Source organism: Mus caroli, unplaced genomic scaffold, assembly GCF_978045245.1.
Source record: "Mus caroli unplaced genomic scaffold, Mus_caroli_1 scaffold_5, whole genome shotgun sequence".
In the NCBI taxonomy this organism is placed as follows: domain Eukaryota; kingdom Metazoa; phylum Chordata; class Mammalia; order Rodentia; family Muridae; genus Mus; species Mus caroli.
This window is the reverse complement of record NW_028227260.1, coordinates 85,348,709-85,371,201: the sequence shown is the minus strand read 5'-3', so window position 1 is coordinate 85,371,201 and position 22,493 is coordinate 85,348,709. Positions and strand designations below refer to the sequence as shown.

The 22,493-nt window shown below is 31.1% G+C and overlaps 1 protein-coding gene across 3 annotated transcripts in view; it reads left to right on the top strand.

Moving 5' to 3' along the window:
• Positions 1-22,493, top strand: part of Dmd (dystrophin) — a 2,436,643-nt gene that overhangs the window by 1,088,752 nt on the left and 1,325,398 nt on the right. For all 3 annotated transcript variants that reach the window (XM_085838134.1, XM_085838135.1, XM_029473188.1), the window contains exons 40-41: positions 2,500-2,652; positions 3,521-3,703. In XM_085838134.1, the coding sequence (XP_085694260.1) occupies positions 2,500-2,652; positions 3,521-3,703 (336 nt within the window). The remainder of the gene's footprint in view (positions 1-2,499; positions 2,653-3,520; positions 3,704-22,493) is intronic.

The following is a 22,493-nucleotide window of genomic DNA, read 5'->3' as shown; positions in this document are numbered from 1 at the left end:
AGTTATTTTCTAACATGCTTTATTTCTATAAGATCATTTGTATTTGTCATGTTTGCCAGAATAATCAATTGATGTTCTTCCTTCCACTCTTGTTTCTTTATATTACATCTAGTATTTTGGTAAACTAATTCTCTAATAAGATGTGGTTTTTGCCATTTAAAAAATAAACTTTACTGGGTTTATAATAGGTACTTTGTAAAACTAATTATCTACAAAAGCCTAAGTTCATTCATATAGAAATCCTTCAAAATGCTTGTAATGCATTTGGAGAAATACTATCAGCATTAGAATATGTGGTCAAGTATCCTTGCAACTCATCTCATTGTGCAGGGTAAGGAGAATAAATTGTTTTCTCTCCTTTATTGCTGTCTAGGCATTTCTTGAGATGAAACTAGACATACTGAACATTTTATGAAACATTTTTGTATATGCTTTGCAATCTCCTCTTTTCTCCTTTATGACTGATTATCTAATACTGTTAATTGTAATGTTTTATATTGTAAATCATGATTTAGACCTTTGTTGCTATATAGTTAGATTCGCCTAGTAGGTAGATGGAGTCTGCTTTCTAAATGCAACTAAGTGGTTAAAATCCTTTCCCTATTGTTAACCAAATAAGCACTGCTGAGAATGTAATTACACAATATCGCGCCTGTAAGGAGTCAACAATAAAGTCTATTTGGCTAGCAGGTGTTCTGAAAGTAACTGCTGATAAGTATATTAGTAAATAGAAAAGACATCTTCCTAGAGGGGAAAGCAAGAGCAAACCATAATGTGCCCAGAAGATCAGAATCCTGTGTAATTCATACTCTTCTGGATAAAGCTTTTGTAAGTTTATAGACTAGTTACAAGAAGATATGTGTACCATTGTTTAGCAGTGTCTACAAGTCATCTTGCATACATCTAACCAATAAGTATAATTTTTGTAAGCAGTATCCTGTATTCCATGTCATCTCTTTCTAAGGAAATCAGAGCACTACTAGATTTATAATCACTAAGTCATTTATACAAATAGGTTCATTGTATCATGAATTAGTCACAGTTCAATAACTCACAGGATGAGATCTTGGTGTATTTAGTGGGGGTAGCAGAATTCCATTTGACTCTTCCAAGGCATTTATTACCACTACATGGTGCTTAGAAATGACATATAATGTATAAACTACAATAAATTTTAAATCCTCATGCCACACATGATTAATAGTAAACAAGCTATTGCTAAATCAACTTATACGATATACAGTTATTAAGTTAACCTACCAAGTACTTGTACTTCTAGTATTACAAAATATTTCAAAAGAGATTTTTCAAAGCAATGAAACATTCAGCTATTCATTGGTATTTTTAAATTCATATTAACTTGGGCATAAAACACAATTGCTGCCTCTTGAAGAAATGAAATATGTATATAAAGCTGTTATATTTCCAAGGGGTACATGCTGGTGTTTTATGTAATTCTAATTATTACAGAAAGTATTTAGTGCACTTCTATGAGCTAGATAATAACTACTTGTCCTTTAATGATTTATTTAAATGGTTTTTCTTATTATTTTTTTTCTCACCAGGTTGGTTGAAAACCATTCTGCTTAAAATACTGATTCTTTTTATACTTTGAATACGTTTAGTATAATAAGAATATGTGGTCTAAATATGTATTTAAATAAAAAAGAAATTTAATTTCTTATTTTCATGTATAATTATAGTTAAGAAATAATATTTATAGTTCTACATACAAATAGAAAAACTTTAAAATAACTGATAAAATTATCTTTGATTTTAATTTTATGTAGATGGTTAGTTTCATCCATAATATTTGGGCACCATGTGTGTCCTATACCTTCAGAGGCCAGAAGATAGTGTCAGATCTCCAGAGACTGTATTTACATATGGTTGTCTGCAGCCATATAGGCACTGATACTTAAACTTCAGTACTTAAACATGGGCTATAGCAGCCAATGTTCTTAACTATTGAGGCATTTCATCAGCTTTCAATGTAATTAAATTTATAAATTAAATTTATAAACACATAATCTTTAGAATTTTCTAAAATCATAAATGTATATATTTTGTCTTTTATAAGGTTAATTTTTGTTGATAAGCCCCAACCTGAACATTCTACATATTAGAATTGTTTTAGTATTTTAAATGTCAAGTGCAACTCAGTGCTTTTGTTGTTAACTAGTTAAATTTATTGTGTTCATATATGAAAAATTTTCAAATGTTATATGAAACAATTTTCATAAATAATTAAATGTAAAAAGTATAAGCAAGGTTGAATATTTAAAGAACCAATATTTTGTGTTATTCATGTTTCTTAGGTTCTGTTCATAGATCTTAATACATTAATACATACTTTAATAATTTATGCATGTTTTGTATTTAAATGGTTTTACATAACAATTTGAAACAAGGGTATGAATTTAGTTTTATAAATAATTATAGCAAAGAGTATATTACATGCATATATTGATATTTTAATAATATCTACATCGTGAACAGGATTTGAGGTCTCAAAGAAGAAAAAAGGCCCTAGAAATTTCTCACCAGTGGTATCAGTACAAGAGGCAGGCTGATGATCTCCTGAAATGCTTGGATGAAATTGAAAAAAAATTAGCCAGCCTACCTGAACCCAGAGATGAAAGAAAATTAAAGGTAAAGTTGTTTTAGAGTGACAATACTAGATTTTGATGCTAGATTTAACTACTTTAATATTTACCTAATATGATCATGTATAAAATATTAATATTCCGGTTTCTTCTGTTATCTTGCTCTGTGTTTTTGATGTATTTCTTTGTATTGTGTTTTGTTTCAGTGATTGTATTGTACTATGTGTTTTTTAACGGACATATTGTTGAATGAATAAAATGTTTTACTTTTAGACAATGTGAAATGAATAACTAACTGTCATGTGTTTTCTGGTAACACTGTAATTGACTTTGTGTATCTTTGTTCCAGATGAACTAATGACTTATCGGTACATGGACGACTTCTTTCTCATGTTAGCACATTCATTTCATCAGAGCATCTTCTCATATCACTGTCAAATCTCTATAAATTTATTTGCTAATTGTCCAAAGATGTTTTATTTCTCTTATTATTTTCATTTTATTTTGCTTCATTCTCTGTTGAGTTCCTCAAACCTTTAAAAAGAAAATAAAAGTTGTAGTCACTTACCCTCTAAATTATATTCTATATGGATTATCCCTAATAAATAAATGAAAAAAATCACTCCAATTTTGGTCACTTCTCAAAGCACCAAACAATTTATGAGCCAAAATGTTAACTAACATTTAATAAATTAATTAGAATTCCTTAAACTGAGCATTCAAATGATACCTAAAATTATATTTGGCTTATTGGCTGAGGATGACAGTGACACCTTCTATTATTTATAAATTATGAAAAACAAAGATAAAGGAACAACAGCCTATGAAAGTTCTGAGAGAAGTATTTGCTTCTTATAGCTCGGTTGACATGGTTAGCTAACTGCCCTGGGCCCTGTATTGATTTTGCTCAATAGGAAATTGATCGTGAATTGCAGAAGAAGAAAGAGGAGCTGAATGCAGTGCGCAGGCAAGCTGAGGGCTTGTCTGAGAATGGGGCCGCAATGGCAGTGGAGCCAACTCAGATCCAGCTCAGCAAGCGCTGGCGGCAAATTGAGAGCAATTTTGCTCAGTTTCGAAGACTCAACTTTGCACAAATTGTGAGTTGTTACTGGCAAACCCATGTATGTGTTTGCAACTACTACTATATTAACAGAAGCCTACTAACAAGATAAAAAATCTGGGCTCAATAACAAATAGTGTACATTCTAAAAGTGAGTAGTTCCCTTCACATTGGGCTTCTGTAACTCAAAAGTTTAATTTTCAAGAATAAGGACAAAAGAACAAGTGATAGGAAAAATCCCCCTTATTCAAAATGAAAAATAAACATCTTAATTTCTTTTGCTGCATCATTTTTCATAACATTGGCAATGTGAATTTCTCAACTTCTCATACATTTTACTTCAGTGTCTAATCCAGAAATATCTATTGCTTTCCTGAGATCATCCCATGCTAATTTTACTTTCGTACTGTATACATGGTAAATAATATTTTATGTAATATATTATTGCAACCTACATAAGATCTTATCTTATTGACTTGAAGTATATTACTACAGACATCACTTTTGGATTAGGCACATAGTGTGCCATGGTGCTCATTAGGCTAACAGGATGGCTCCCAATATGTTGTTATTTGATGGAAGAAATCAAGAGGATGGAATGTTTCTGATACTCTCTTTGAAAACACAGTTCAAAGTTGTATAATCAGTCATGAATTTTTGCAAAAAAAAAAAAAAGAAACTACAGAGACATTTTGATGAATACCTTTTTATTCCTACTTGAAGTTCTTAGAAGGTAAAGAAGAATGACCACCATCTGTAATTTCCAGAAAGTACTCATCACAAACCCAGGATATATATGTCTGAGACGAAATATTAGGTTGGAGGATATGAAACAGTAATTCAACCATTTTGCATTGTGTAAATATTAACTGCATGTGGTTCAATTAAAAACGATGTTTCTTCTGTGATATTATTCATTCCACATAATACAGTATATATGTAAGATGTGTAAGGTAATTAAAATAATCATTTTGTGAATGTATATGGGAAAATATATGACATATTGTTGTGACATCTTTTATACTTTTTTGAAAATTCATAAGTATACAGTTATTTATGAATGCAATAATCTAAAGTTTAATTGTAGCTAACTATTGCAAACAGTTTGAAAAAAATCAAGAAATACTAATCAGGCATGATGGCACATATGGACTTATGGAAGTTATGAGGTATACATAGCAGAAAAGGAGTTCAAGGTCAGCTAATCTCTCAAATTTTTTGTTTGTTTTTTTGTTTTTGTTTTTGTTTTTGTTTGAGACAGGGTTTCTCTGTGTAGCCCTGGCTCTCCTGGAACTCACTTTGTAGACCAGGCTGGCCTCGAATTCAGAAATCTGCCTGCCTCTGCATCCCAAGTGCTGGGTTTAAAGGCATGCACCACCACCGCCCAGTTCAAATGTTTTTATTATTTACTTTATTTACATTTCAAATATTGTCTCCTTTCCTGGTTTTCCCCTCTCGAAACTTCCTATCCCATCCCCTCTCCCCCTGCTCACCAACCCATCCACTCTCTTCTTGGCTCTGTCATTCCTTTACACTGAGGCATAGAACCATTACAAGACCAAAGGCCTCTCCTCCCATTGATGACCGACTAGGCCATCCTCTGCTACATATGCAGCTAGAGCCATGAGTCCCAACATGCGTACTCTTTGTTTGGTGGTTTAGTCCAAAAATTAAAAAGAAAAAATATTGGAACTCTTTTAAGTCTTAATTTTAACTGAATGAATGTTAAAGTCTATGATTTTACACATTTAGCATATCACAAATCACTGAGACTTGCAATAGACAATATAAAAATTCTAGTAGAATAATTTGTGTGCATGTGGAAGAGTTCACGGGGGCATGAATGCAAGTGTGGTTAAATGTGCATGTGTGTAGCACAGGTCACATTTTATGAGAAGACTTCAGGTATTATTCTTCAGGTCCAAGCCATCAATAATTGGTGATGGTGAGGAAGACTGGGTTTCTACTTACCCTGGCGCATTGGCATATGATATACACACACACACACACACTTTTGAACCATTAAGATAGTTAAGTTCATTGTGGGTAATTTGTATAAGGTAGGAATAATAACTTTATCCAGTCTATTGTGATCAATCCATGATACAAGTTAGATGAAATTCATAGGTAAGCAGATATTTACAGTATCAAAGAGTATTTGCAGAAATTGAGGGCACGTCTTGTGATTCAATCAATGAAGGGTAGGAGTCTATGAGCATTTTCTAATAAGGTTATTATTGAGCTTTTTGATAGACAGTAAGACTTAATGTCTTCCAAAGTTCCCTAGTAGGAAGCCATGTATACATTTTAGTAGAAATATGTTCATACAAATCAGAATGAACTAAGAAAACTTTGTCTGCTGAAAATTATAATAGACATGGAGACTAGAATAAAAAGTGCTTTGTAGTACTCATCAAAAGGATTCCAAATTGTAAAATTGGACAATACAAGGAAAAAAACAATTATTTTATATAATTAGGTGATATTTAATATGATCAAATTGAATTTACTTGACTTTTTTAATTAAATAGAACTCTACCTACTAGAAAAAACATCAGTGAGTCCATACCTATATAGTCTTTAAAGGATCTCTATATATTAAATGACGAAGAATGCACAAAAGCAGCTGAAGACTAACAATACTCACAGCAATCTTTACATAAACATTAAATGTTGAATACAATAGATGTTAGATAATCTTCTATATGCTACAGGTAATATATTCCTACATGCTAGTATTGTATATAGAAAAGAAAATTGTGTATTCTTGAATAAATGGTTAAAATTATTATTTTGTAAAGAAGAATATTAACTCAGAATAGAATATGAAATTGAATGTTGTTAATTATTCTTCCATATTTAAATAATAAAATTAAAATATTTTATAATAAAATTCTGATAAATGCTGGAGAGAACATATAATATTATATGAATGTAGAATCAATTTGGCTAAATCCCACATAACACAATAAAGAGATGAAACATTTTTTCATTGTGTCATATATATTGTATCCATGTTCTCAATATGAATTATTACCAGTTATACTTCAAATAAGAAAGAGTAGTACCCAGTTTGAATTAATACTCAAATAGAATGCATACATGGCTTATCCAACAAAGGAAACATACAAATAGCTTACTTGAGGTAACATAATTTAAAAAAAAATAATAGTTTTTTTTTCTAAAACAACTCCAGTAGTTCTGAGCATCTTGATATAAAGCACCAAGTATATTATATCATAATTAAATAATATAAATTCTCAAACATCAAATTTAGTTTCTTATCTTTAATGCCTAGGAAGTATCTCAAACATAGAATGCCCTTAAGTATGTTCCTAAAATATTTGCAGAAATTATTGTTGTACAACATTCACATTAATGTAACCGAAAATATGTCAAATTATTCTTTAGTTAACTTCATAAAATGAAAACATTTTTATACTGTGGACATTTTTCTACTAACTTATGAATTTACAAAATCACCAGTATTTTTTCTTGGTTTTTTAAACATCCAGTTTTATTATTTTGACACTCTCAGTATTGTTTTATTGCCACTGAAGTTATCTGAAATCATACCTAAAAAAAACAGAAGACATTAAATAGGTCCAATGATTTGAAGAAGGAATATATATATATATATGGAGGAGACACAGAATTAATTAAGCAATGTCTCCTTGTTCTAGAATTTCTCAGAATATCTAAGATTAGAGTGTCTTAACTTTTAATGAAAGAAATAGGTTCTATAGAACCTCAAATTTGGACAGGTAAGGTAAAAAATGAAAATGCCATTTGAGAATGCTGAAAGGATTCATGTTTGATGGCAAAAACTATTGTCCCTTATAAAACACTGTGGGGGACACATCAAGTTACCTTTATGCATCCGTTGCTTGAATCTCTTAAAGTTAAACAAAAATACACAATTCATGCCAGAGTCTATTTGTAAAATGTAATATAAAATGATTCCTGAACCTTGATTTCATGCTGAAACACAAAGGAAAATGTTCATATTTCTTCTTCTACTACATAATGAAAAAAATACTATTGTGATTTAAATGGGGAGGAGCATTTTCTTTGCATAAATACCACACAGATTTTTGTATTCACTTTGAAATATAAACAAACATTATCAGCTCCCAATGTAATATCCTTGAAAATTATTGGAAAAATAAAGTGTTCTTATTTGGAGCCAGCATGTTCTTTTGTAAATGCAGTTTTGAATATAAAAGACTATTAATAGTTGCCAAGGCAATTATTGACCCAGGAGTTGTTGCTTATAGAATTTTCATCCTCTCAGTTTCAAAACTGTAATTAACATATCACAAAGGTGAAGAAAGAAATTACACACGTGACGATTTTATCCATCTATTTTTACTACCTTTTTGATAATTGCAATTGTTGTATCCATTTCTATAATACTTTTTGTCTTTTCCCCTATTTATGTAGCTTGATACTTCAGTGGATGATTAAGAAAGAAATACATATTAAGGTAGAATATATTTCTAAGGATACAGCAAAGTGACTGATTTCACTAAGCATCTAAAATCTGCATCAAAGCTCAGATAAAGCTGACTTTATCTTTAAAGGATGCATAAATACATATATCATCACCTATGATACTGAACCTAATAGCTACAAAATATTTTTGAACAGTTCACATCAAGAATTCTACATGGCTATGTACAAGATTCATTATAGAGATGAAAATAAAAGCCCTGCCTAAGTTTAGAATCTCAAGAACTGCCTTCGGTGTATAAAGGATAACAGAGGAATAGTACTCACATTGGAATAAAAACAATTACTTGGATGCAATCTGTTTAGGATTTCCTAGAATCATTAAGGGTTCTACTACTCCAACTCAGAAATTGAAAAATCTCACGTGTCTAAAATAATAAATAATGAATTTTGAGGAGACATGCAGATTAAGGAAATAATAAGAAAAATTGCCACTCATTTTAGAGCTTTGGCATAAACCAGAGGTAATGAAATAATGTCATAAATTATCTATGAACACTAAATTTTGTTTTGTAGAAACTCTTTGAAGTGTAACTTTAAAAAGCTGAGTAGATAGCTCCATCTAATGCACAAGCATGAGCAACCGAGTTTGATCCCCTGAACCAAGAAACAAATCCAGCTATTGTGCCATGAGTTTATGATTCGAGTAAGTGCCATTGGATCCCTCATGTTCCCTGTACAGCCTGAGATCCAGACCAGTGAAAATGAATATTTTAAATGTCTAGTATCTGAGGAATAATATGTTAGTCGGCAGCCTCTACAAGAGCACACATGCACAAAACTGCACACAAACACACATGAACCTGCATAATCATATATTCTTACAAAAACACACAAGGGAATGCCACTGAAATGAACTTCTTTTCAGACCAGAGATGAATTTACTAACTTAAGAATCTCATGGAATGAACATGGAAGTTATGTTTTAAACAAAGTATCCAGAGGAGGAACATTTAGGTATTAGAGAAAGAGGGGGGAAAAGATAAACAGAAAAAAAATTGAAGGACTATATTTCACATACAACTAACTCATCTATATATCACACATAGGTAAACTAAAATAATGGGTACTGGTGCCAAGAAGATTGCCTGAGAAGGGTATTGACAGGAGTTAATCTGTTCTATTGCTCACCTGTATCCTTTTAATCTCTATTGATCATAGGTACCCCAACTTTCCTTTAAGGGTGAAATGCCTCTGTGATAAGTCCTAAGATATTTTCTGATTTTGAGCTGCATTATATTTGTCTTAATGTTTTTATTATTTAATAACTAGCTATAAGCTGGTCTTACAATATTTTAAAACTCAGGATCACCATTTTTCCATGATCTGCCTTGTAGCTTTATTGAATTTTCATGTATGAGCCTTCACCCAGCTTTCTCTGTTATCAAAATAAACAGGGTAGCCATTGGATAATATACATAATATATGTCAAACAAAAAAATTCAATTGATTCTTATGTATTTTAATGTAAAATTGTAGCATAATTTTCAAAGTATATAATATTTGGACAGGTCACTTCTCTCTCTCTCTCTCTCTGTATATATATATATATATATATATATACAGAGAGAGAGAGAGAGAGATAACTCCCACACTCATATTCAAAATGTCTTCACTATTTCTTCTATATTGCGGTATGATGGTGAGTAGCCTTTTTGAAAATTATAATTATATAAAGAAAGAGAGACCTAATAATAGTTTTGCAGTTCTGTGTCTAGAAAACAAAATGGTTAGATTTATACCACATATGTGTCTATAATTCAGGGACTTACTAGTAAAACCACAAGATAAGATCATGTAGGGATCAAAATGTTATAGATTCATTGGGTATGTTAATAACTTTGCAATGACTTTAGATATGGCATAAGTACAGAATAAAATTTCTCCATAGGAGAAGTTTGTTTCTATCTATCTATCTATCTATCTATCTATCTATCTATCTATCTATCTATCTATCTATCTATTATCTATCTATCTATCTATCTATCTATCTATCTATCTATCATCTATCTATCTATCTATCTACAAGATTTATAAATAGAATGGTTAATTTAAACAAGGAACTGAGCTATGAGAATATTAATTGAATTATCTGAGTTGTAAGTAATTATGTTAGCACAGTCATTTTCCTTTCCTGAATATCTCTAACCTGAATAATTTATTGTGTATTAAATTGGATATAATTATAATAAAGTATTTGTGTGCTTTTAATGAAACTTGTCATTTTATATATATACATGATTTATCAATGTTGGCTCACAATAGCCCAATAAACTAAAATTATAATAAATGTGTCAAACTATTCCCAATTATTTTTAGTAGATTATAGCTATGCTATGTTTATAATTGTATATATGTTCATGCTCTGAATTAATGTTATGACAAAGGACTACATTCATAATACTATTTTATGAACAATATACAAATATTAGTAAAAATATTGTTACCTTTCTTATTGTAATAGAATGTCGGATTGTGTTATCAAGTAGAAATGAATTTATTTCGTGGAAATAGTGATAACTAAAGTAGCACAAGTAATATATTTTTCTAAGATTATTACATATCAAAGCAAAATAAAGTGTAATGAAATTCTATATGTGGAATTTTAGTATATATTTTTATTGAAAAAGAAAATGTAATTCACTTTCATATCAAATTCTGATTATCACTGAAATTATTATCATCTTCCTTGGAATGCTATAAGCCTCCAAATTTAATTCAGGGTACAGAGATAAATTGAAGCAATAAGTTGATTACTTCCTTTTGTAGATGAGAGTATTAAGTAAAATGTTTAAGTAAATAGGAAGGATTTTAATTATCTCTTATTTTATTGCCTGAAAATCTAGTTGTTTGGTAATGTGAGGTCCATTGATAGATCTTTACAATATATATCTATAACAGCAAGTAAATTCTAAAAAAATGACAAAATGTTTCCATAATTTACCTTAGTCTCAAGAAATTTATGAGAAAGGATTCCAACATGAAGATACACTTTTAATTGTAAATTATCAACTGAATTTGTTAATGTAGTTTCCTTAGTTTCCTTAGTAATTAGTGATAATCTTTTCTTTTATGTCTCACATTTCTGCTAAGTTTTATAGAAAAACTCAATAAAGTTGAAGATCATCTGATAATGTAATTGCATACACATACTAGAGGACTACAAATAAGCCCAAGTTTTGTTTTGGATACACTGGCTTGGTATTCATTTTCCTTAACAAACATTTGTTCAGTGACTGCTATGTGCTAGACAACACAAAATATAAACAGCACTGGCACATCCAGAGCCATCATACAAAAGATATAATATTTGAGAAATCTAATTCAAACAATGAAGATGAAAAAATGAACAAGAATTTATGCTCAGCAATTTGACCTCCATTTGCAAAACAATAAAAAGTCTAATTTTCTCCAATCTAAAATCGCTTTGAAAATATGGAATAGCAGCTGGGAGGGAGCTCAAATGGCTTTTGTAACGGGGTTGGAAATATCCTTCTTAGCATGCCTAGAACAAATGGTTAAAAATAATTAAATTGCTTGTACCATCTGGGAGTCATTCCAATTCTTCAATGGTTACTTAAGACTTTCATTGTATAGGATTTATTCTGAGAAGAGATGAGTAAAAGGGATTTAAGTAAATACATAACATTTCCCACTCTCACTTTTATTATCAAACAGGATTACAATGTTTTCAAGTTTGCTAAATTATCTCAAAATTATTCTGCTCCTTTATGAACAAATGTCTTTTAACATATTAATATGCTTATAAGATTTTATTAGCACTAACCCAAGTGCATTTGTTTTTAAAGAGACCATTATATAACATAATTATTGTAAGGAAAATTCCAATTTTTTTCTTCATTTAATATTTTAAATAACAGTCTATACTAATTTAGTAAGAGAAAACTATTCAATAGAAAACTAAATGAAAGTCTAAGCTGATTGAAATCTCAAATTTGATGCCATATGCAATAGTTATAACTAACATTTTAAATTCTTCAATTAGAATAAAAATATGAATTCTATAACAATGCAAGGAATTTGTGAATAAAGGAACATACATTATATGAAAACCTAATGTACACACACACATACACACTTATATATAAAACACTCAAATTCAATGAAAATGCAAGAACATCGTTAGTTGTTTATTTTATAGTAATACATCCGAACTAAATGTTAGAAATAATTTAAAGAAAAATTTCCAGGAAGTTCATGAAAAAGGACTATTTCCTGATACTTATTTTTACCTAATGGAATGTCTCCATTGCAAAGTTTCAACTATTCACCAGTGTTTAGAATCATTTTTTGAATCTGAATATGATTCAAACATGTTAAATGACTATACTCTAAGTAGTCACACACATACATGAAACATGAGGATTATTAAGTACACTATCTTAGTTTTTCCTGTGCTTTAAAAATTAGTTTTGCTAATAAGGATGCATACAGATTTTTTTTTAATTTGTCTTTTCATATGCCTCACTCTCTTCAGTAGGTGCCCTGCCCCATCCTGCTATTACTCTTCCTTGCTCCACAGTAGGTTACTATCAGCTTCATGCTACTTTTATTTCATTGTCCTCGTTTATCTACTATGCCTATGATCTGTCCTTTCCAGGCATGATCCATTTGGTAGTTTCATCAAACATATAAACATACAGGTGTACATGACGCGCGCACACACACACACACACACACACACACAGAGGGAGAGGTGAAGGGAGGGAGGGAGGGAGGGAGGAAGGGGGAGAGAGAGAGAGAGAGAGAGAGAGAGAGAAGGCAAGAGAGGCTATTAAAATATAGAACCTGCTTATAAAGCTTAAGATGATGATTTTCCACTTATCACATGCCCATTTTATGTATATAGACCACATTTTCTTTATCCATTTTCTGGGGGCATTCTAAGTGAATCCTACTTTTTAGCAATCGAATAGTACTGCAAAAAAGTTGTGCAATATCCTTGTCAAAAGAGTTAAGTTCCTTTGAATATATGTCCAGGATGGGTACAGATGGGTCTTATGGTAGTTCTCATTTTATTTATTTGAAATAATAAAATTCGACCTGGTATCACTACAATATGAACCACTTTACATTGCTGGCAGTAGTGGGTAAATATTCCTATTTCTTTCATACAAATATAATAGTTATCATTATTTTTCTAAGTGTTAGCCATTCTGAGTTAGATTATAAATGTAATTTCTATTTTATTTGCTTTTTATTAGTGGCAAAATAGGAAATAAACATATAAAATAATCTTCATGTATGTATGTATATATATATATAATCATAATCCATTTGTATTTCTCCATTCAAGAACTGCCTATTCAGTTCCTTAGGTCATTTATTAATTGGAAGATATTGTGGTTTAGTTTTTGTAGTTCTTGATAGATAAACATTCTGATATAGAGTTTACAAAGATTTTCTCTCATTTTTAATTTCTCTTCTCTGTTGATTGTTTCTCTGGCTATCCAGAAGATGTTTGGTTTCATGTAATTACATTTTTAAATTCTTGGGATTACTATATGTGCTATTGGAGTACTTTCATTGCAACCCTCTCTGGTCAAGACAGAGTCTTGCTGTACATATTTACAAGGTTAGAAACTTGTTTCATGGACCAGGGTATACTTGAACTTAATCCTTTTGCTGCCACCCCCCAGAATACTGGGGGTACAGCAGTGTTCTACACCAAACTCTACCCACTTTACTTCTTTTGTCTTTTTTTTTTTTTGGTTTTTTGTTTTTGTTTTTGTTTTTTTTCACATATTTTTAAAAGATTCTTATTTATGGATCTTGACAAGTTAAAGTTAGGAGACATGTAACCATTCATTAAAATAATTTCCCCAGTGATGTGGCTTATTAACAATTGAAGATATAGATTCAATCAAAGCAATTAAGATCCATTTAGTTCTTTTTCTTTAAATTTATTACAAAATCTCACTTTACACAATTTTTTTTCATTTATTTATCTTTTATTATATATTTTCTTTATATACATTTCAAATGCTATCCCAAAAGTTCCCTATACCCTCCCTCCGCCCTGCTCTCTTACCCACCTACTCCCGCTTCCTGGCCCTGGCATTCCCCTGTACTGGGGCATGTAAAGTTTGCAAGACAAAGGGGCCTCTCTTCCCAATGATGCCCCAATAGGCCATCCTCTGCTACATATGCAGCCAGAGACACGAGCTCTGGGGGTACTGGTTAGTTCATATTGTTGTTCCACCCATAGGGCTGCAGACCCCCTCAGCTCCCTGGGCGCTTTCCCTAGCCTCTCCATTGGGGGCCCTGTGTTCCATCCCATAGATGACTGTGAGCATCCAATTCTTAAAGAAGTTTGTACAATGTGTTTTCGGCATACCCATCCTTGTTCTTCCAACTCTTCCCTTATATATTCTCTTTTCCACTGAACTTTGTGTACTGTTTATCTGTTTATTTGTTAGTTTGTGTATGTTGTTGTTGTTAGGGGTGATGGTGGCGTTTTTCTATCATGGACAATTTATGCTGCCAAGTATTTGTGTATATGAAGCTTTTTACTGGAGTGTGATTGACTTATAGGAGCTTTTCTCTCAGACAAAACTAATCCTTCTTCCTCAGAAGCTAAGAATTACGAATAGCTCTTCATCAAGTGATGGAATATAGTGTCCAACTGCAATGTTATGGAACCACAGGGAATTCATCAGTATAGCTGCCCTGAAGGGGAGGATGACACTGATTCTTTGTAGTCATCCACCACCCTGTGCTCCTCTATATTTTATGCTCCTCTTCCCAAATGATTATGACCCTCTTTCCCAATAATTTCTGCAACTTTGGAAGGGGGAATATAGTATATTCATTCCCTTTAGGGATGAGTATACTGTAGTCTTTTATCCTTTGTACCTTGGCCATTTTTCCTCTGTATTGTTCATTACCTACTATAAATAAAAGCTTCTCTGATGATGATTACAAGATAACTTATGTTATTGGTACAAGAATAAGTTATTAGATGTTTTTATAGTTTTACATCCATTTTGCAGAATGAAGGTAGTATGATCTTTCTAGTTCCCAAGACTTTTTTATCCACAAGTTCTTGGCCCAGTAATAATTTCATATATTTTTTTCATCTTTTAGAAGTGGCCTTAATTACAATCAGGAAGTGTTTGTTTACTCCTAAAACATTATGCTACTTACACCAGTGCACATATATTGCCAGGCCAGTAATTACGTTTCACAGATGGGTATGCATATTACATTCTAGCACTATGAAGGTATCTACCAGGAGGAAGATTCCAGTCAATACCAGGTTAATTTTTTTACCAGTTTATTTTCTGTGACTGAAGATCCTGGACCCTTTGGCAAAAGGGTCTTACTGTCAAATTCTGGATAATAACTAAGAGCATTGGCAATATCCTATAATATTTGGAGTAGGGTACTTTGAACTCTCACTGGTCAACAACTCCAAAAATGATAACCTTTTCTTTGGACTGGGCTTTTTACTTTTTAGCCTCCAGTGTCTCTGAGAGGGACTTATGCACTGTTAGTAAACATTTCTCAGTCATATTCAGTATATTTCCATGATGCTTAAATGGAACAATATGACAATATAAGGAAATAAAAGGTTTATAAGTATGAACAGAAGATAAAATATTGTATTTGCAGAATATATTATCTTATACTTAAAATACACTAAGCATTTTATCAGAAAAATGTTGAAAGTGATATTATCATCAAATTATCAGACACAAAATAAGCATGAGAAATAGAGAAACACCAAATTCATATGGGTTCCAAAGGCATATAAATTCCGTAGGAATAATCATAACAAAGCAGATAAAGAATGTCTAAAATGCCCCGGGCAGTGGTGGTATGCCTTTAATCCCAACACTTGGCAAGCAAAAGCAGATGGATTTCTGAGTTCGAGGCCAACCTGGTCTGCAACATGAGTTATAGGACAGCCAGGGTTATACAGAGAAACCTTGTCTCAAAACAAACAAACAAAAAAGAATGTCTAAAATGAAAATAACTACACTGAAGAAACTAATTGAAGAAGGCAATAAAAGTTGGTAAGACTATCAATACTCATGGGCTAGATGAACTAACATTGTGCATAATAGTTACATTCCCTGAAATGGTCACAGATTCAACACAACTCCTACTAAATTATGAAAAATTTCTGTACTGAACGAGAAAAAACAACCCCTAAATTTATATGGAAACACTAAAAGCATTCAAATAATCAAAGCGATCAAAAGCATAACAGAATTGAAATTATCTCAATAACTAACTTAGATTGCAGAAATGCATTGACAAAAACAGCTTTATGCTGGCCAACAACATACTTGTAGACCAGTCGAATAGATTGGAGGATGCAAAAGTAAACCTGTACAGCTATCTGCAATTAATTTGGGGGAGTGTGTCTTGAAATGTACAGAAGAAAAGTGTCAGTTTCTCAACCAAATGTTGAATACGATAATGTATTCAGCTTTTTACCTAAGATGTTTGCTATTCTCTATCATTTTACAAGATGAAGATGCATATAATATCCATATATAACCTAGGCCAGTGGTTTGTCTAATACTATCCACAGAAATGTTTCAGCCATGTCCATTATATTATATAATATCACTATTTAACTTATATCACTTTCTGAAAACTTTAATTTTATCTATTTATCCATGTTTATGGATATTCATACTTCCTTATACCTTGCTTCTCTTTCTGTGTGATATACAGTATGAATATATATATACACATATATACGTATATATAATATTTTATCATTAGTGCTATAGTGTCATTTACTAAAAGAAGCAAAGAATGGAAACACTGTGCAATTCACTGAATTTTAATAATGTTTTCATTGTTCCATGGCATACTGTGTCATGACCAACTACATGGCCAACATGGAAAAACTTATTCAGATGAAAATACACTATTCCAATAAGGGTATATGCTATAAACTTAGAGTCAAGGAAAGCGTAAAACCCCAACATTATGTCTCATTTATAAGAACATTTTAGACATAAATTCTTATCCCATATGAGTAATTCATGGCAATGAAAATAATTTTTTCTATATATCATATAATGAAGAGATATAGGAGGAAATATGCAAAGAGGATATAATTAGAGTATCACACTATATGAATAATATGGATTCTAAATAAGCAGAAATAAACAATGTAACAATGTGGTAATTTCTTATTTATGAATTTTATTATTTGTACATAAATGAAATATTTTTCTGGGTATATAATGATCTAACAATAGCATTATATGCAAGAAAACCCAGAACTAAGTTAATTTACTTTGAGACAAGTTTATTTTATTTTTCTATGCTTTATCCAGATTTTAAAAAAATATGAGTGTAAAAACTGGAGAAACACAATGTCTTTATGTTAATATTCATGCTTTTATTATCCTTGTCCTTTGCAAATAGACATGATGACAAATATTTAACATAGCTCTTTTATTGAATACAAAAAGTCACAACATTCATCATTTTACTCAGTGTTCTTTCCAGAATGTAATTTATTTGGATACAAAATGTAAACCCAGTAAATCAGTTTTCTCGGAACTTTTGAGGAACGAAAATAACCCTGTATATTGATAACCACTATATTACTCTGAATTTTCCGGCAGAATTTGGAATAAAAGATACATCTAATATTTCAATAAATTACTGTTTTAATGTATGTAATCCAAAGTGGGTCATATGCATATAATTTCTTAGAATTAAATCTTGTCAATTCACTAGCAGATCACTACATAGTGATATTGTAAGTCTCTTCCTGTTTAAAAATTCTTTCTTGGAACATTGACAGAACAAGATAATTGAGAAGAAACTATCAGGTTTTAAGTGTGGAGTACATTAAGCCAAAGTTGTCATTATGTACCAAAAACTCTATGGAAAAACTGAGTTAATTATTGTAAGAGAAAAATGATTATTTTCAATAACTGTAAACTGATTTGATGACCTTTACACAAAGTATATTTGTGGAGAAAATATTATCAAACATGATAGCTTCATTATACACACCAGCATTTCTATGCTTAAAAGTAACAAGACCTTTAAAAGTACAAGTACAAGTACAAGTAAGGTTATGGCTTACCTTATTTTGAGAAAAAGGCTATCAATAGCAACAAATCCTCAAAGGCATAAAACACCTTTGTACTCTCTAAACTATGTCAGCAAACTTATTCCCATTTCTTGTGACAGGACTTTCTAAATTTTGAAAAAATGCTTCTTTTTTGCTCTTATAATAGAGTTATCTCTAATAAATTTAATAAGTGTATTCTCACTGTCCTCAGTAGACTAACTAGTGAAAGAGAAAGTCTAAGTGACTGAAACAGGAAACAATAGCTGCATTCAGGAAGTGAGAGAAAAAATAGAAGGGGCCACATGTTCATTAGGCATTCTTTAGCAAAGAACAGCACAAAAGAGAGAGGACAAAAAGTATTAGACAGCTTTAACATGAAAGAGAATCTCTTATGATCATTTGATTAATTTATATTTCTAGACAATTCATTTTATTTTTATTGTTTCTTTTGCAAATAATTTGATATAAATAATACATATCTTCCTACTTATACAATAAAAGTGACTAATGCATAATATTTTATAGCACAAAGCACAAACTATTGCTGCTTACTTAAGTTTCTCCTTGTAAAAACGCACATACTTAAAGATCAATATCACATATGGAACATATAATCTTATTTATATTGTTGAAGATACTGCTATACAGTACAGTACAGTACTTTATTCCTGTTTAGCTTTTAGCTACATTCCAAAAGTTTTGTTTTGAAATTCTTAACATTTACTGCAGGGATGTAAAATTATTGTGAATATATAAAAAGAGAACAGAATGTTGGGTAATTATTATGTGGTACTTTCTATTATGACTTAAATTGTAGAAAACTGTTAATATATCTCAAGATTTGCTAGTGTAATTTGAAATTAAGAACACAGTTTTATAATCTTATTTTTATTTCAATTTTTATTATTTTTGAGATTTTCATATGTAAGTCCTATATTTATATCATTCCTGTCACTACAACATGCACCTTCACCTACTGAGTCATATCTTCAGCCTTGAGTAATATTTTTACCTTTAATGAATAATAAGATTTTTGGCACAGGAAAGTTATCCCTAATACAGTATAATTTCTTTTCCATATGTTCTACCTTCTTTTTCTTGTCATTATTTACTTACTCTCTTGTATCTGTTCTCTACTCCTCTTACCTTAGTATTTCTGTTACATTCTATTCTTTATTCTAAGCAATAAATACTTTTCCTTTGGTAGACTGCCCATAACTCCCATTTGACTTAGCCATCACTATTTTCTTCAATCAAGTCATCTTAGAAACTTTAAAACAAACAAACAAAACACAAATATCTAACTGACTTCCTGTTTCCCCACTTAATTTTAAGTCTGTCATGTAATTTTAAGAGATGTCTTTTCTATTTGCTCTAGTGCATTTTTTTCTCTGCACCCAGGTTTTATCTCATGTCATATCCATACATTTCTTGAAATTCCATTTTGTTGTTGGTGGTGGTGATAGTGGTAGTGTTCTTTTTTGGTTCTTGTGTGTTTGTTATCAGGCTGAAGTAAAAAACATGTGAACGTTCTTGTCCAAAATGAAATTGAAGTTAAAGGGCTTTGTTGGCTGACTATAGTAGGAGAGATCTATAACAACAATTGAATGTTTTCTAAGGAAAAATCAAATGGTTTACCATGCTAGAACATTTCCAGTGAAAATATGTATACATACCTGTTCTTACAAACAAGAACTGGAAGTGATCCATGTAGTGAAGACACTGTTCTGTTCATTAACTCATCAAACAAACAGCTATTTACTCATACTTAAGTCAGACAGAACTTCATTCAGTAGCTCCTATAGCCATCCCACTACACTAGTGAAAATTATCTACTTTCTTTCTTTCTTTATTTAATTTGTTTTGCTTTTCATGTCAAAGGTTAGCATGTCTTTCAGAAGTCATAACTTAGAACCTTACACTTAAAATTTTGTGTATTGAAGTTCCTTTTTTTGTTGGTTTTTGTTTTGTTTTGTTTTGTATTGTATTGTTTTGTTTTGTTTTGAGTCAGGGTTTCTCTGTGTAGTCCTGGCTGTCCTAGAACTCACTCTGTAGACCAGGCTGGCCTTGAACTCAGAAATCCACCTGCTTCTGCCTCCCAAGTTCTGGGATTGAAGTCATGTGCCACCACTGCCCGGCCAGTATTGAAGTTCTTGAAGTTTGGAGTTTACTGGATTTTAGTAATTACTTATGACTATTTCAGTCTAAGTCTGTTCAGCAGAAAGAAGACTGAAAATGCATGCATGTGATGAAACTCTTTCATTTTCTCAGTGTGTTTCTTTTTCTACTTATACACATTTAGGTGCATATGAAATAATATTTTAAATAAATAGGCAATGCTTAGTCATTTGTTATAACTTATTTTAGATCCTTTTCTTGATTAACATGATCTAGGTTGAGAGATAAATTGAAGAAGTAGGCTGTAACTTTATATAAAGAAATGTTACTTTTATTAATATAAAATTTAATAAAACAAAATTAAATGTTATTTTTAACAAATTTATTACAACTTGTATACTAAATTTTCAATTTTTATTGTAAATATTGTAGGTTTAATATAAAAATTACAGTTAATTGTTGCCAATTTTGACACTGTGGCTATTAGCATCTTCATTATTCATATTCATAATAAAATACTGAAAATCAAAATATTGGACCATTCACATTCATTTGTAGGAACAGACATTTAATATTAAAAATCAAAATTAACCAAATTACTATAAAAAGGTTAGTATAATAGTAACATTGTGAATCACTTTAAGTGAGTCACTACAATTGAAACAGACTTGTGAATTAAATACTGTTACAGAATTGAAGGAAAAACGGGGTTGTTTTCCCCCTTACATTCCTTTTATTTCCATAACAGGATAAATGCAGGACAATACATACAAATGTGTTTACTTATACAATTAATCATAGGAAAATATTCTCTTTTCAGACATTCCAAATAATTCCAAAAATTCAATGACATGGAATTGATATGTCCATGAACGGACAAAAAAATATGTGTGGGAATCAAATTCTGTAGGGAGTAGATAATAACAACACTAAGTGAGAAAGAGAGCTTGAGATAACTGACCATGAACCCAATGCCCTATACACATTTATTAAATGCAATTGTCAAAAAAAAAGTTAGGGGATTAAAAAAAAAGGTTTAGAATTATTACAGATGATAAATTCCTTGTTTACAAGCCCTCACAGAACTTTCAGCTTTCAGATAAAACTTCAAATTGTACGACACTATAATAAATAGTTACTTATTTTTCTTCACAACAATGTGCAGGGATTAACCCTTGAAAAGCAGATAAAGGTCCACAATATATGTAGATTACATTTTAGCAAGTGTATTTTATAATGTGGAGAAGTACCTTAGTTAAATCACAAAAACCCTAAACTTTATCCAAATAAACTTCACTGTAAAATGTAGAAATTATTGCCATTTGAATTCCAAAGTCACAAAATAAAATGTTATTTTGGGACTATATAGCCTTATAATATGGTTAAATATCTATCTTATAAAGTCATCATCATTATACTACAATTTCTTTTTTTTAACAATTTCTTTTTAGTGAATGTTTGTTTCTTAATCTTTAAAATGTTTCTTTTCATTGGATGGGGCTATAAATATGATTTGATTATTATTTACTCTTTGGGAATAACATAAAATTCATTTTGATCATATACAACCCTTCCCATAACTCCTCCCACATCTACCTTGCTTAATGGAATTTTATCCAATCCCATTGCTTGTCTCTTCCTCTTCCTCTTCCTCTTCCTCTACCTCTTCCTCTCCTTCTCCTTCTCCTTCTCCTTCTCCTTCTCCTTCTCCTTCTCCTTCTCCTTCTCCTTCTCCTTCTCCTTCTCCTTCTTCTCCTCCTCCTCCTCCTCCTCCTCCTTCTTCTTCTTATTTGTTTGTCCTATATATTCTTGGACTGTGACCTTCTACTAGAATATGGTTGACTATTAAAATAAAATCCTCTTAGAGAAAACTGACTCTCTCTCTGCCAGAAGCTTTCAGCTGTCTAAAGCTCCTACATTAAATGTGAAACTTCATGTTCACATTCTCTCTCAGGCTGCTATTTGGTCTGACTTGAATTTTTGTAGACCTTGACTCTGCTGTCACATTGGCTAAGAATTTCTATGTTCAGGTTTTGCTGTGTTCAGAGGATATTATTATTATTTAATCCAAAGAATCTGCCTTTTAGTGTCTTTCTGCCCCATTTTTCACCATCATACCTGT